The 16,825-nt window shown below is 42.6% G+C and overlaps 1 protein-coding gene across 1 annotated transcript; it reads right to left on the reverse strand.

The window, feature by feature from the left end:
- Window positions 1–1,480: 1,480 nt before the first annotated feature.
- Window positions 1,481–14,277, reverse strand: FSBP (fibrinogen silencer binding protein). Its single transcript, XM_081205089.1, has 3 exons — window positions 14,144–14,277; window positions 9,456–9,890; window positions 1,481–2,399 (listed from the first exon to the last, which is right to left on the reverse strand). The coding sequence occupies exons 2-3, from the start codon at window positions 9,824–9,826 to the stop codon at window positions 1,871–1,873; spliced, it is 900 nt and encodes a 299-aa protein (XP_081061215.1). The 5' UTR covers window positions 9,827–9,890; window positions 14,144–14,277; the 3' UTR covers window positions 1,481–1,870.
- Window positions 14,278–16,825: the final 2,548 nt, after the last annotated feature.

Genomic DNA, 16,825 nt, shown 5'->3' on the forward strand with positions numbered 1-16,825 from the left:
AAACAAAACAAAAAACCCAGAAAAGCAGATTGGGGGTAGCGTCAGGGAGATTGAGAGTATTCAAGCAATGCTCCCTAAGTGTAGGTAAAGAAGGATAAAGGATGAAAGGACTAAACCAAACAAGATTACTGGAAGTAATCTCTTTCCCTGCCTCTTATTTTACAGGGTGATATCCTTTGCACATATCAGAAATAGCAGAAGCTTTATCTAGGTGGCGGAGGGCCCCCTGAACGGAAGCCAAAATTCTAGAGTCTGTGTGCGGGAAACTGGTTCAACTGGAACTGTTAGGCAAGTACAAGCTAGCAGCTTCAGAAACAGACAAAAAATTAATCATTTCACACCTAAAACTCAGATACATTTAAAAAACCAGAGGAAGCTGCCTTCTATTGAGCTCTACCATTAGGCTACAGTACTTCCCCTTCAAAAGCCTACTCTCACTATTGTACTTTTATAATTACATTTTAGTATGTTCTGGCCCAGTTTGCATGTCCTAAGTAAGGGCTTGTCCACACCTTTACCTTTCCTCCACTCATTCCAGACACGTTCTGCAATTTAAAACTCAGTGTCTGAGCACCTTACCCTGCCCCCTGGAGCTTTCCCGGCAAAAACCTGCTCTTTGAAGCTCAATCAGATGAACTGTCAATCCGTGGAAAATCCAAAAAGATTTTTGCTCCAATTCAACTTTAAAGAGCAGGTTTCCATGAGGAAAGCTTGGGGCAAAAACAAAACCCTAAAACCGCTTGGACACAGAGCATTAAAGTGCAAAGCTCTGATTGGAAGAGCAAGACAATAGGCAAGTATGGATAAGCCCTAAACCAGTGACAAGGAATTTTTGGTCTGCAAGCCTAATTAGGACTGCTAGGACTTCCCATTTGGCTCTTGTGGCTATTTTAGCTAAGCCATGCTCAACTGCCCTACGCTTGACATCTTATGTGACTCTGGAAGGGGAGGCAGGATAGCTAAAGATGCATCTGGGCCAAAAGGCTTTGCTGATCAACTATTAGAAGCACCGCAGTGCTGCAATAATCCATAGTTACCATGAATATTGTGCATGCTTCACTTCTCCTTTATACCCAGTAGGAGCAACTAATTGTGATCCCTGGCAAAGCATTATATGTGAACCTGGAATCATAGCTTCTTTTGCTCAAAACAAACCACAGTCGGTAAGCCAAGAACAAAACTTGCTTTAACAGTGTGGTGTGTCTGAAATGAAGATTCCTAGTTCAGATGTAACACTGATCCAGAGATCATGATTTGTTGCTTCTGTAGTCTAGAGGAGTGAAGGAGGAGGCCTCTGCAGTGCACACTCAAAAGTATTCCGTTACCTGTGGCTTATTGTGATGTACGAATGCCACCATTATATCCACCCTTGTTCAGGTCAACATAGAAAGGAATTGCTGGTGAGATATTTCCATGATAAATACTTCATTTGAACTACAGCCATTTCCACAAGTTTTATGAAAAGAAGAAACAAAGATAGTATTTTTCTCCATTTTGCATATGTTTATTGACTCACAAATAAATGAGTATTTCAAAGGACAGATAAGAACTGATTCACCAAAAAATGAAAAAAGAATAAGATCTGCATATTTTACAACAGCTGTATAAGTTATCATTTGCTTTTGCTAACAGTCATGTGGTCATAAGATTTCAAAGGGGTTTTTTTTAGTCTTAGATCTGGTTCTACTTTAAATCAGAAAACCTGGGAAGACCAGTGGAAAATGGCTTTAATTTCTTTGCAAATTTGCATGAGAAACAAAATGGAAAAAAACATGCATACCCCTACCCCCAAAACTTGGGTAAATACTTCTTTTCTAGATCAAAAAGAATTGTGAAATAACCCTGGTTTTTAAGCAGAATTGCTAAATATTCAAAGATTGTTGAATTCAGGAAGATCCCTACGTAGTCGTATCGCCTTTAACTTTTCTACTTTAATTTTTGCTCTCAATAGCTCTTCTTCCAGCTGCTGCCTTCTTTTCAAGCCATCCCTTTTTTCTTGGATATACAGCCCAATTTTCCTTTGATTTTCCAAAATGATGTGGTGCTCTTCTTTCAGCATTTGCAACATCTGGGGATCATATCCCCCACATGCCGGTCTAAATCGTTCTCCAGTTTCAAGCCTGAAAAATTCATCTCTTCTGGGGATGGGAGATGGAGACAACATTCTTATATCCACAGAAGACAGGGAAGTTGAAGGAGATCTCTCCATTGCATGGACCAAATGTTCTTCTTCTCTTTGCTCTAAGCTCTCCTGTGTTTGTAACTCTACAATCAACGATGCAGGTGGCTTGACATCCTCCTCCTCTTCATCCAGCTCCAGTGTGATAGCAGCAGGTTGGTGCTCCAACATTGACTGTGGTGAGCTGGTAGTAGCAACTATTTTTTTATCCGGTGTAGCACTAAAAACAGACAAATAATATTTTCATCATTAACAGAAAAGAAAAAGGATCTTCTTAGCTCACGAAAAAGGCAAAAACTCAACTTATAAGGCAGCCTTCCCAACCTGGTGGCCTCTAGATGCTTTGGACTACAACTTTCATCAGCCCCAGCCAGCACATCTGGAAGCTACCAGGTTGGGAAGGCTGTCCTAAACCACTTGTGATAAAAGACCCTACCATTGTTCACATGTAGATTTGTCACTGAGAGGGGTACACATAGAGCATAAGGCTATCTGACTTTGTCATATGATGAATAATAAAATCTAACTGAAAAAGTGAAGAAAGAAATACAGAGAAAAGGAGACTATTTTAGTAGACTATTTTAAACATCAACATCATATTGATTGAATGAAAGGAGCAATAAAATCTCAAACCATCCCTGCCAGGATAGCTCTAAGGGCTTTGTATGGCTTTCTTTCCCCAGGGCCTGAATATTATTTTATCTCAAAGCATTTCTTTCTCCATCTATATTCCACACATCCTACAGCATTCCTTATTCAAAGTAAGTATCTCAGCACTTGAGTTCTGGGGGTCACAAGTGCTACCTGGCTTTTGTAGTCAGCGATTACCGTCTTTTTGGCTCCATAAGGCGCACTTTTTCCCCTCCTAAAAAGTAAGGGGAAATGTGTGTGCGTCTTATGGAGCGAATGCAGGCGGGAGGCAGGCGGGAAAAGCCCCACGCTCCATGCGGCTCTTGCAGGCTTTTGTGGGAGGTGGGGGAAGGGACAGAGGGCAGCCCCTCAGTCCCTTCCTCCACCTCCCGGAAAAGTCCTCAAGAGCCACACTCCCTTTCACGAGCCACGTGGAGCGTGTGTGCGTCAGTGATGGGCTGCCCTTCTCCCTCCTGGGGAAAAGCCTGCAAGCGCCGCACACGCGCTCCACGTGGCTCGTGAAAGGGAGCGCTGAGCAGAGCCTGGGATGCATACAGGCTCTGCTCAGCGCTCCCTTTAAAAAAAAAAAAATTCTTGCATTCCCCCTCTAAAAACTAAATGCATCTTATGGTCAGGTGCGTCTTATGGAGCGAAAAATACAGTATTTGTGGCTACTCCAACTCTTCCCTTCTCAGGTTGTCTGGGGGGTAGGGAGGGCCAGAGCAACCTGGTTACTTGGCACTGGGCTGGGAAGCACTTGGAAGTGGTGAGAAAATTTCTAGCTGCTTCCAAATGTTCCCCAGTACAGTGCAAGGTAAGTGAAGGATCCTGCCCTTCAGAGGACCTGTGAGGTGGGCTCGAGATCAGCTTCTCATCTTACTCCAGATTAGGTGAAATCCTGAAAGATTCTCTCACTTTCACCTTTCCAGAGGGCCTTGAAAGTATGGAGGAAGGTATGGGAGAGACTACTGAAGATCATAGGATTATCAAACTGTGGAGCTGGAAGAGACCCCAAGGATCATTTAGTCCAACCCTCTTCAATGCAGGGATCTCAACTAAAGCATCTATGAGAGCTGGCCATCCAACCTCTGCTTAAAAACCTCCAATAAAGGAGAGGACTTCCTCTTTCCTTCTCCCTTCCACCAAATTACACATCTTCCCCACGCCTAAGTAGACTGTAGTATGGATTGGAGAGCCTAGCCTCACCAGAACCAGAGAGGATAGAAACTGTTGTGACTCAAGCCTCGAGTTGGGGAATCTGTGACTGCCTAGATGTTGTAGGACTCCCCTCCCTTATCAGACACAGCCAGCATGGCCAATGGTAAGGAAAGATGGGAGCTGTAGTCTAACATCTGGAGGCTTTCTGTCCATGCAAAAAGTCCTTTAACAGGACAGCAAGCTGCTAAGAAGCTATGAAAGACATTGGACAGTCTGGTGAAGCACCAGGACCAACTTACCTATTTATCATTGTTTCTTAAATATTTTTAAAACATCTATGAAAAACAAGATACAATACAATACAGAGTAATGCTGGGGTGAACAGTCCGACCAAAATTCTGGAAGCTGGAAATATACTACATTAATGGAGATGAAGATCTGGCTGGAAATCTGCATTAATGTTCTCACAAAATGCCTTCAGTGTGTGCTAACTGGCTATCTTACAAAAACTAGCTTATATCAAAGATTCACATTTATACTTAAGAAAGAAGAATGCAAGTTTTCATCTACTAGTGTGGGGAGACCTCTATTCATTAATTAAGAGAGACAGTTACCATGGTGGAATTGATATTCAGAATCCGTCAGGCATCTGTTTAGTATGAGTCAGTTATGTCAGTTTTAACAGAGCTTGGAATTGGTCATCAAATGCCAAATTAGATTCCTAACTCTGCACTGCCTCCAAACAAATCATATGCTGATCCACCCAGACTAAATCTGCTGTTACTAGTTTCATAAGGAAGTGACCGTCTTCGACAAGGGTATTGGGTAACAGCAGAATTCAATGGTGTGTTTCACTAGGGTGACCCAACCCTATTTTATTAGTCAGCTACCTGCAAAGCATGGGTGTTCTGTAAAAACAGAGCATAGGTACTTGATTACTGTGCAAGTCGAGGGATGGAGCTGAAATCTGCTTTGGTAGGGGCAATGCAAGGAGTCTTATGTATTAAAAGCATAAGAACCCTACTAGTCCAGGACCAAAGGTCTATCTAAACCAGCATCCTCTTTCCCATAGTGGCAAACCAGGTGCCTACAGGAAGCCTGCAAGGAGGATGTGAGAACAAGCATGCTGGTTCACAAACATGCCGCCTCTGATTCTGGGGGTAATATACAGCCATCATGACTAGCAGTAATTGGCATCAATGTGTCTAGAGTTCCCTTTAAAGTCATCTAAGCTGGTGGCTGCTACCACATCTTGTGCTAACCAATAAATTCCATGGTTTAATTATGCACTGCATGAAGAAGTATTGTGTTTACTCTGCCTTGGATCTCTCACCTTACAGTTCACTGGATGACCCCTCCCTGGGATTCAGAGAGAGAAGATTCTCCCTATCCACCTTCCCTACACCATGTGTAACTTTATATACCTCCTTAATGTCTCCCTTTTGCTAAACAAAATAGCTCCAAATACTGGAACCCTTCTTCATAGTAGATTTACTCTCCAAGGCCTCCATACTTACTTACCTTTTGGGAGAGAACCATTTGATACCCATTGGTTTTCTTAGGGGGTAACTGCATATTACAGGCAGTTGGAAATTAGCCAGGAGCATTTTTGACTGGCCCAGGTCCAACTGCAGCCATGTGGAGATTCCTGGATGCAAGGCTGGCAACTGGGGAAAGCAAAATGTCGCTTAGAGAAGGCTCTGGAGTATTCTCCTCAAAGCTTGAATTCATTTTATTCTGGATTGTTTTATTTGATGTTTTAATGTGTTGTAAACTGCTTTGACACTTGCCATTTAAAATATAAATAAGTATAAAAATGTAATTAATAAATATAATGAACCCCATTGCAAAAGAAGGTGCCTGGGCAGTCCATTGTGATGACCGCAACCTAAGTTTAAGGTGCCATTTGGTGATTAGACTATATATCTGAGTTTCTAATTCTTGACTACTGGTAAACAAAGGCCTGATGCTGGACTATGCAAGAAAAACAGCTGGGCTGCGGTTTGAGAGACGTTGCACCAGGAAGGCGCTTACCGCATTCCTCATCTGCCAGTTTAGGGCACCAAAGTGAACCCCCGCATGGTTTCCCTGGACCACAGGGTTCACATCATTAATAAACATGCATTTTGAAGCTCACGGGATGGAGATTAGGAGCACAGAAACAATGAACAAGTAAAGGTTTGCACACACCCTTCTGTCTTTCAGCCAAATCTTAGAGAGCACAAAGCCCAATACTTTTTGCCCCTTAAGCTAACTGGCCTCAAAAAGGCTGCCCTGAGCTTTCTAACTACTTGGCAAGAGGTAGCAAAACAATTCTAATAAATTTTCAAACACCTTTCAATTGAATTAAGCTATAATGATTTAATTGTAACTGCAGTTCAGGATACAGAAAATGAAAAGAAAAAAACCCACAAAAGCACCGCTCAGGGTCATAACAGGCAACAGAGAATGGCAATGTCAGTCAAATGACACTGCACGATAGGCCAGCCTGTGGATATAGGAAAAATATGAGTCATTGGCTGCTTACGAACTGAACCCTTGTTATAAGCAATGTGAGCTTGCGGGGGGGGGGGTAAATATATTAATCGGTAATATTAAGTTATGAATCTCCTTTTGTATGTGCCTCAAGGCAATTTACAAACAGCTCAAATTAGTTTTAAAAACAGTAAAAAGGAACACCTAAGGCCGCGGCCTTTTCATCCTGCTGGAGAAACAAAAAATGCTGCTTGTCAAAACAAAAAATGTCTTCCATTATTTCTGGAAAGTACAGGTAGTGCGTGAGCATCTCTGGTATCTCAACAGGGATACTTATTCCACAAAACAGTGGCGGCCAAACTGAATGCCCTGCTTCAACTTACTGTGAAGCAGGTTTTTGATATTTGGGGATCTTTGAGCAGAAAGTCTTCTGTAGAACACAGAGTTACCAGGTACATAAGGGTTATGAAGGTCTCGCAAGCAACCTGGTCCTGAGCCATATAGGGCTCTATATGTTAGTACCAGAACACTGAACTTGGCTTGGTAGCAGACTAGCAGCCAGTGAAAATGCAGTGGACAAGGTGTTAAATACTGGCAGTTGTTTGCTCTCACAAGCAACCGAGTTGCCATGTCCTACACTGGTTGAAGCCTCCAACACAACATCAAATGTGCAGAGGACGTTGCAGTACTCCAACCCTGAGGTTACCAATGCATGAGTGGTCATAGCTGTTAAAAGGTCCTCCTAGCCACTGAGGACACCTGCGCCTCCAGTGACACCCTGGATGGTGCACCTGCTCCTTCAAAGAGTCCAGTTTCCTGGACTCACAGACAGAGCCTCCATCATGCTATGATTTCAGACTCAGTTTATTACTCTCATCCAACCCACCACTTCATCACTTCATCCAGCCACTGGAGCATTTTAGAGAGATGAGGCAGAGCAGATTGTGTTTCTACTTCTCAATGGTGATTTATGATTGGGAACTGGAAATTTGGAGCTATGCATCATTCTTATCTATCCCTGTTGGCCAACCCCATTCCATGACTCAATGGTCCTACGTATCAGGTTTCTGTTAATCAAATGGGAGGAAGAAATTAATGGTTTTCAGACAGCAGAGATTGACACGGAAACAATAGTCATGGGAAGCGGTGGGGAGATGAAGAGGCAGAACCTCATATGGTTGGGAGGAAGGCCAATTTGGTCCACAAGTTCTCTCTTGAAAAAAAGGAATATATTATGGATAAAAAGGATTTAGAAAAGCTTTTCACTTAGATCCCAAACATCTACAGGGAAGTCAGTTTCATTCAGATTAATGAAACTTACTCCAACATAATATGGTCAGGATCAGGGGGATTGTTTCTCCAACTGTTAGTGAACTGATGCTTTTGGAAAACATTATTGAATAAAAAAACACATCTTTCAGATTTCAATGGTCTTTAAGGTGCACGCTATTAATATTTTCAAAACATTTGTGTGCCACATTTGTGCTGCTCACACAGCACCCAAAATGGCTTACAATACAAAAATATAATACAGCTAATTACAAATCCACCCATTTCCACTACTACAAAATTATTAAGCTACAAAAGAAACCTGCTGTATTGGCTAAGGGGTTAAAGGAAGAGTATATGACCACCCAAAAAGTGGCCCCATACTTCTGGTTTATGCTGACCATTTCAATCTACATCAGTATTGTGGAAATTATATACACACACCCTTCTAACATGCTATTACAGATCTATACGTACAGTACTTAGATGGGAGTATGCCTGAGTGAACTCAACAGGGGCTTACTTCTGAGGAGAAAGATAAAGGATTGTGCTGCAAAAGTCCATTTTGAATATACCTTATCTACCCTAGGCAATACAGAATTATTTCACCAAAAGGCCCACCACCACATGTTATTTTTACAACACCTGCCATGGTGGGATTTAGACGACTGTTACCATTCAGAGCAACCAGAGGCAGCACAAATCAAGGACTGGCCAGTGTGCACAAACATGCCAGTTTTCCCGGAAACTCAAATTAACATATTTGTTTTGCACAGTAAGTGACATGAATTTAAATGGCTTGCGACAGGAGTAAGGAAGAGAGCTGCTCAATTCCCCCTGGTTTTTAAAATGTCTGCATCCAGGCACAGGACAAATCTGGTCTGAGAAGCTTTTGAGCAGCCGTGTTTTGCAAGTCAGTTGTAGAGGGGGAGGGCGGCATAAGCAAAGGCCCTGCAAGAAAGCTTTGAAGACAGCCTGCCTGCTCTATGTCTGGCTCAAATCTAGAGAGGCTCCGATTTGATTCTACACTAAAAGGCTGCTGGAAAATATGAAGACTTTTGTGTGACTGCAGTGTTCCGATCTGTCTGCGCACGACCCCTGTAAATGCGCTCCATACCCTCTTTTTTGCAGTTTAAATTGGAGCATTAATTTGCATACTGGCCTCCGAGAATGTGATTGTTTAAAACAATCCATCTGCATTGTTTAAAAAGGCATGGTAGCATGCAAAGTAAAATCATTTAAAAGGTCTAAATTCAGTCAAAATGTATTCCACCCTGAGAGATTAACATAATCCTTGACTGGGCACACTGTACTGAGAGAGGCTCCTTTGTTCTCCTGCTCGACTTTATGTAGATAGATATTATCCAAAACAGGCATCAGCTTCCGTATGCAGAGGCAAGTTGACCGCAGTACTACCTTAAATGTAGAACAGCCTTTTGCTTGGTCAGTGTTTGAATGCTATGCCTATTAAAAGGGGAGGGGTAAAAGTTGGAGCTCCTATTTCCCTTGGATTCTTTCTTAACCCTCACTTGCCAAGGGTCTGACAATAAGATCTTTTGAAATGCGGCTGGAAGTTGAACAGAAAAGTCAGTCACTGTTTAAAAATTAAAGAAGTAAATAATAACAATAATCACAAGGTTCTAACTTTTCCCAAAGGCTAAGGCATGTAGCTCAAAAGGGGATGGCCAGAGAAGACAGGAGGCGCTCTAGCGGCCATCCAGGCGCAATGTAAAAGTCAACTTACCATGGCAGATTGCTCCTCTCCCTCAAGCACACGCTGGAAATCTGGGGGATCATCTCCACAACTTTCTTGGTCGGTTCAGAGATGTAGCTTTTATAATCAGAAAGGCTCTCTTTTTGCTGCAGTAGCTCCTGCTTGGCGTATTCCTTGAGCCTCTTGTACAAGGTGCGCAGGCCTTGCGCGGTGCGAGGAGGACGGTCCGCTCCAATGGCATTGTAGTTATCGGCTATGATGTCCCAGCATTTGTTTTTCTCCACTATGACCGAGTGCTTGTTGGTGTGCTCTTCGAGAATCTTAACATACGGCTTGACAAGTTTCAGCAAATCGAGCTTTTCAGACAAGGTAAAATTCGAGGACCTGGCCTTCCCAACCATCGTTCTCTCCAGCTTGAAGAAGCAGTTCCTGAAACCACCACGCAGATCCTAGCTCTGCTCGGCTCTTTTTCACAAACAGAAAAAGATCAGGCTTAACTAGGCTTGTCTCATTTAGGCCCACGCCTACAAGGGAGGGTTTATTAAAATTCCTTCAGCTTAAGCTGACGCAGGTTCAGGAAATCTGCTTAAGCCAAGCCTGACCTACATAAGGCTTCAGATTGAAGGAGACGAGGAGAAGCAGGCAAAACACACACTTTTGTGTCAAGAGACCCATACATACACCGGATTGAAAACATAAAAGGTTTAAAGATTAGCACATTACCCTGCTAAATATTACCCAATTCATCCTGAGTTAACAAGCTCATGCACATCTCTTTGAGCTGACAAGAAACTGAAACTGCACAGAGGATTGGATTTATTCATGCCCAAGAAAGCAACAACTTTTTTTTTTTTGGTAATTTATTGATTGTTAAGCCGAACCACCACAGCAAAAGGAGAAATGAAAACAACAAACAGGGGGATTTAGGAGCGGGCGTGTGTAGAGAGATCCCTAACAGAGCCCCTGATCACGGCTCCCTAGCTGCTGTTCTCTCTGGCAGTATTTGCATAATGCTAGTCCTGCTGTCAATCAGGAATTGCATATCGCCTAGCTAGTTAGGTTTCACTCAGGCTCAGGCTTCACAGTAAAGCTAAGCTTCCCCAGCACTTTGCAGCTTGCCTCTGCTTCCCACGCACGCACACACTTTTTAAAGAGGCAGTCGCTCAAAAGAAGGAGTGCCATGAACAAAAGAGCTGGGGGGGAACGTTAACATCAAGTTCTTTTGATATTCTGCCACCCCCTGCAGCTGTGCCATTCCGTAATCTACCCATCTCACAGCATCCATGGTCACCATTCAGCAGGGTTGTGGCTAAAAAATAGCTCTCGGGAGTCAAGTAATAATCACAACATTCAATCAGGGTTCTGGATTCATTGTACTGTGTGGGCTTTTCATAACTTCCACCAAAAAGCTATTATTATGTTAAGAAACCCAACCATTGCACAAATGGAAAACATCAATTTTTAACTATTGTTTGCCCAAATCACACAGGTATTCGCACACAGTATTTTCTCTCTCCTTGTCTCAGAAAATGTATAGTACTGTAAAAGGAAGTAGGAGAGGCTGTTGGATTTGGACTCGGAAAACCCACTCCATGGAGGTCATTCTCTAGCATCAAAGCACCACATCTTGGCCTGGCCTCCTCCCTTCACTGGGTTGTTGTGAGGATAAAGTATGACATCCTGTAAGACATCCATTCAGAATTCTTTCCTGCCCAAGGCAATATTTTAAGCCAAGGAAACTGAAAGAGACATATACATCTAACAAATGAAAATATCCCTATTTTAAAGCATCTTTATTCCTGTTCTCTATCTAACAAGTGTGTTTTGCTTAAGACTTGAGACAGATTTGGGAGACATCTGGCTTTTACATTTTCAAAAAGAAGGAGATCAGCCATTGTGCGGTTCTTTGTCCTTGGTGCAACCTGAAACCGGCATAGCACCTCCTAGCCTAATCCAATTAAGTTTGCCATCTCCTCCTGCACTTCCATCTTAAAACAATGACCAAATCCAGACTGCCTGGCAACGACATCATCAGCCAAATTCCCTCCATTTCCCCCCCCCCATTTTGCTTTACCTCCAGCCTGATGAAGATTTCTTTAAAGTTTGTTAACTAATGGACATTTTACCGAAGTGTAAATTCTGAAATATTTCATATGGATAAGCATGGAACTTTCATGATTTATTTATAAAATGCAAATTGCCGCAGAAGTGTGGAGAACTGAATTGAAGATTGGGGGGGGGAACCCTAAGAGAACCAAAATGGACAGATCATTTGTTACCAGAAAAATCTGAGGGCTCCCTTGGACAAAATAAAGACACCAACCAGAATAACTTGGAGCAAAACAGCAGCCTGTAGGCTTGGCCTTTATTGAACTGTTGCAACAGGGTGTTCCCCTCACTTGCAGGAGAGAGGAAAGACCCAGAAAGATGGTGTGCAAGACCTTATAAAAACTTTTGAAATTCCCATCCTCTAGGTCAAGCCCACCCCCAGAAACATCATGCATACATTACAGAAAGGAGGGGTTGAGGGAGGAGTTGTGGTGGTAACCTGAGTGTCCTGTCACCTGGCTGGTTCCTCCTTTCCCCCTGCCCATGAGTCACTTCCAGGAGACAAAGGGGAGTTGGCAGTTTCCTGCCCCCAGAGGGAAGATCTGATCATTGTCCTTTGTTTCAGTCCATGCTGAATCCACTCCCATATGCAAGTTCTTTGTGATCTTGATGGTCTTCTGTCTAGGACCATCAGGGTTGGCATAGCAACTGGGCAGGGCTCCTGTGGATGTGCTGGGATGGTGAAGGGATTATGGCTGACCAGAACCAAGCCACCCCCCTTTGATAGTCCTTGTCATATGGAGTAAAATAAAAATGGAACAGTGCAAATCCGATGTATGGTTGATTTTTCTATGAATTTATAACAGAAGTGTGGCATATGTACTGTGTGAGTGTGTGAAGTTTGTACAAACTGAATGATTGGGGTGGGGGGTTCCTGCTACACATTTAATTTGTAATTAGGATTTGGAAACCTTTACCCTGTATCAAGTCTGAGAAGATTTGAGGGAAGATTTAATCCAATGACTACTTTAGCCCTACTTTATGTGGAGGGAAGCCAAAAAATAAACAATTTTTTTTAAGTTAGCTATTTGGCGTGGGCAACTTCAAGCAAGGTTCACCCACAATTTGCCTGTTAATTATGTTTATACCTATATTCACTGGCAATTTTATTAACTCATAGCTCAAGTAGAGCACCATGACCTCAGCTCTGAGCTCTCTGGAGCAGGGATAGGCAACCTAAGGCCCGGGGGGATGGATGCGGCCCAATAGCCTTCTCAATCAGGCCCACGGGTGGTCCAGGAATCAGCATGTTTTTACATGCGTAGAATGTGTCCTTTTATTTAAAATGCATCTCTAGGTTATTTGTGGGGCATAAGAATTCGTTCATATTTTTTTTCAAAATATAGTCCGGCCCGCCACATGGTCTGAGGGATGGTGGACCAGCCCGTGGCTGAAAAAGGTTGCTGACCCCTGAGGAAGGGCAATATAAAAATATAATGAGAGCAAATAAAATAACATGTGTATGAGTAAGGCGAATGTTCCATCCGCCACCTTTCATATAGGGCAAAGGTAAAGAATCTCAGGCTGGGGGGGGGATCCATACCCACCCCTTTCATACACCCTTTCCCAGACTACACCTCTTACTAACCCTGTTTCACATCCTCCTCAAATGTTTTTGTCTGGCTAGAGAGTCCCTGAAGTCTGGTAATTCCTGCCTGGAGAACAGAGAGGGTGGTATGAATGCAGAAGCAAGCCTGTTGTATCCATTGATATGGCCCTGCCCACCAATGGCATGTATCATCTGAAAGGTTGCCCAATAGCTGATGTAACCCTTGGGTTGGAAAAAACAGTTTCCACCTCTGAAACAGGGGAGCCTCTCATAGACTAGGAAGATACAACGATGTTTATACATGTCTCTTCTTAGGTCAGTCCTATTCAATCAGGTAGAACTTCTAACCAGGTAAGTGGGAGTACAACTGTGTCACAAACCATTCAAAGCAGCCAATTTAAAAACAGGGTCAGAAAAACAAATGTAGCAATCCAACAAAAAGAGTGCCAGAGAGGCTATTAACAGAACCACAAAACCAAATGGAAACAGCAAACCAGAACCAATCATCATGCAGGTCAGAAACGTGCCTCAACAACAACAAAAAGGATCCTTCAAGCAAAGTACAATTTATCAAAAGCAGCACAAACACCAAGCATCATAAAATTGGGCAAATGGATAAACAAATCTGAAAGGGTATAATAAGGCAAGTGTGGGATCTGACAGGTTTTTAATTTATTCAAAGAAACACATGCCACCCTACTATGATAAAATACAGAAATCATTATGTAACAGTCTACAGTTAGTAGATATAGATTTTTTTTGATGGATTTATTTAACCTTCATTTATTGTTTACAGTTCTCAGAACTCATGCTCCCAAGCCCTAAAAAATGGGCAAAGCTCAACAACTTCAACCTAAACCCACAAAAGGGGGAAGATCACTGCCAGTTTTTAACTCTGAGTAGATCACAATCTCTTGGTAGTTGGCCATCCCTGCTAATGGTTTGACTTCATTCCCAAGCTCTTGACAGCTTTCCTTCATAAGCAATTTTTAAAACTGCTATGCTTTAGTTTATATTAAACCAGTCTACTAGGATAACATTCAAATGTTTGTTTTCTTACCTATTTTAGTTCTATATGGTGATTTCACTCCACTTTCAAAATGGCAGTCATTATTATTATTTTTAGAGCAAAATTCTCCTTGATCAGATTTCACAGCCAGTGTAGAACTTAAGTCACAAGTTGTAGAACAGATGTTTACAGATGTTGAGCCATTCAGTTGTCCCTCATCCACCTACAATACATTGAAACAGTTTGGATTGTACATGACTTTTCACGCAACAGTATCAAAATAAGTGTGTAGCTTTTTCTTATTTAAATACAAGCTGAAGCCTGAAAGAAGTAGAAGTTCATATGATGAAGGAGATAGCTCCAAGGAGGGAAGGAGGCACTGTGAGAAGCCTAGCTTGAACTATGCTCTCTCCACAATTTCCAAGCCAGTGGAGAGTGGTTTGTGTGCATTCCCTGGCCTTACCATTCTAAGAGAAGGTCAAAACATAAGGATGAGGCTATCCTAGAAGTGCCCAATGGAGAACTTCTGGGACTGGGGCAGAGTTACTGGGAGCAGATATATTTCTCTAGCCTTCCTTAAGAGAACTTTGGGGAAAGAACACATATGAAAACTGAAGTAGTGGGAGAAAGGCTTCTCTAGGACAGGAAGGCTAACATCGACCTTCTGCACATATGAATCTAGTATTTGTGGCTCTATTCAGTACCAAGCATTGTGCTCACACAGCATCCCTAACTTCCACATTAATATAAAGATACTGTACAAACCATGGAACAATCTTAACACACATGTAAAAGAACCAAGGCCTGGTCTGTGTGTTCTAGTATGCCAAAGGTAATAGTTTACCATGCACAAAGTGATCACTTCCACTTTGTTCATCCACTTGGGGAAAGTGGGTGCAGCAAACCAAAATCCCTGGCTTACCATTACATCCAAACTGGGAGTCATTGTTTATTTCACTGGTAAACCTGGAAACTTTGGCTTCACATAGTGGTTTGCTTTGAGTGAAACAAATCACAATCCCTAGTTTGAATGTAACAGTAAGCTAGGGATTGTGTTTTTTTCTTCTACTGGCTAGAAGTGAGGAATGAAGTGGGAGACTTCTGCACGCTGACAGTAAACTATCAACTATTGTGACATGCAAACACTGCCATTGAGTGAACCAGTTTCCACTGATGCCACTGATGTTTAGCTGTAGAGTCATTTTTCAGACGATTTGTCTACAGTTTTGCTTTCAGGACCCTTCTACACATGGACTAACAGAGCAGAATGCAAAATTACAGGTAAACATGCATCTGGGCTGGACAGCTTCAGGTTGCAAGTGGCAGAATACATGATTGCATACTCCCCCACTGAAAAATAAATAAATCCCTGCATACAGAAAGTTAGGTATCAGAGTGGAAGTGATACTGGCACTCCCTGACAGCTTGTCTTCTATATGGAAGGAATTTGTGAGTGAAGCATCTGATCCCGTAAGCCCCTTATAGCCTAGGCCAGAAACAAACACATTATCCCAGTGAGAATTAAGATTCCATGGATTTCTGACATAGATTATTCAAGTACAGTTTTCATTCAGTAATAATATTACACTTGCTTTCTTCCTCCCTTTTAATATTACCTCTGAGCCTGAGCGTTCAGATTCTTTTTTCAGAGACAACATGTGGGTTTTTCCTGGAGGTATAAACCTCGGCTTTTTGACTGAATTTCCCATCAGTTGACTAGGAGCTGCTGATCGTCTCATGTTCGGTTCTGTTGGCCTGAAAAACAGCAAAAAAAGAGGTTTGCTTTAAAAAGCGAGCCCTAAAGAAAGAAACTCTTAAATACTTCCCAGAACATATCCTATTCCTGTTCTCACACCAGTGAGGAAATACCCAAAAAACTAGGAAGTATGGTTCCTCTTGTTTCTCTTCCAGGTGTACCAGCCTTATTAGGTGGGTGGTAGGAAGAGGGCAGCTGTGGTCAAGCCATTCTCAGTACTCTTTGGAGTCCTGAGGGAGGCTAACCTGGTACCCACCACTATTTTGGTGCCAGGTGAAGACTTTTATGTTCTCAGGTTAAGTTGAAAGTTTTAATCATGATTTATTAAGCATCAGACTACCCATGGGAGCACCTTTTTTATCAACCTGCCTAATTCACTATATTCAACCCACTACATTCATCTCCTGACTCTGCCACAGTCCGAAGAGATTCATTTCATAGCAACTTTTCATTTCTGATGACAACCCTCTCCTCACATCCACTGTGAGCCAAGGCAAATGCTGGCAATGATGTCGGCCGGGTGCTTGCTTAAAAAAAAAAAGCCATAAAGCTTTATTTCCTCGGGCCTCTGCTGGCCATTTGTGTCAGTTGCTTACATTTATTAATTTCATATATGCAGGAACGAAACTCCTCTTCAGGTTCTTACAGCGAGCACCAGAAGCATATATTTGTCCACCGAAGGAAAGAAAACACGGTCTTGTTAAAACTGAACCGAGGGAGCAAGAGCTTCTGAGCATGTACAGAGTATCTTTCGTGTTTGTGGAAACGGAAACCTGAAAAGCAGAAGCGCACTGGGTACAGCCAGCCCAGTTATTGAATCCCCCACCCTAAGCCTCAGAGGAAGAACTGCATCAGCCCCCTCCCATTCTTAACACGACGCCGCACTTACTTTGCAATTTAACCGTCCCGCCAAGACAGCACCGTCGCCCTATCGTTTGCCAAACGGCGCATGCGCAGCTGATCGCCCCAGGCAGCTC

This window comes from Podarcis bocagei (genome assembly GCF_964188305.1).
Source record: "Podarcis bocagei genome assembly, chromosome: 8".
Classification (NCBI taxonomy): domain Eukaryota; kingdom Metazoa; phylum Chordata; class Lepidosauria; order Squamata; family Lacertidae; genus Podarcis; species Podarcis bocagei.

What these genes read in the sequence shown, in the direction of transcription:
- FSBP (XM_081205089.1), bottom strand. Translation starts at nt 9,826, where the DNA reads ATGGTTGGGAAGGCCAGGTCCTCGAATTTTACCTTGTCTGAAAAGCTC. An exon ending in GAGAGGAGCAATCTGCCATG is followed by an intron (nt 2,400 to 9,455) that starts GTAAGTTGACTT and finishes GTCTGTTTTTAG; the next exon opens with TGCTACACCGGATAAAAAAA.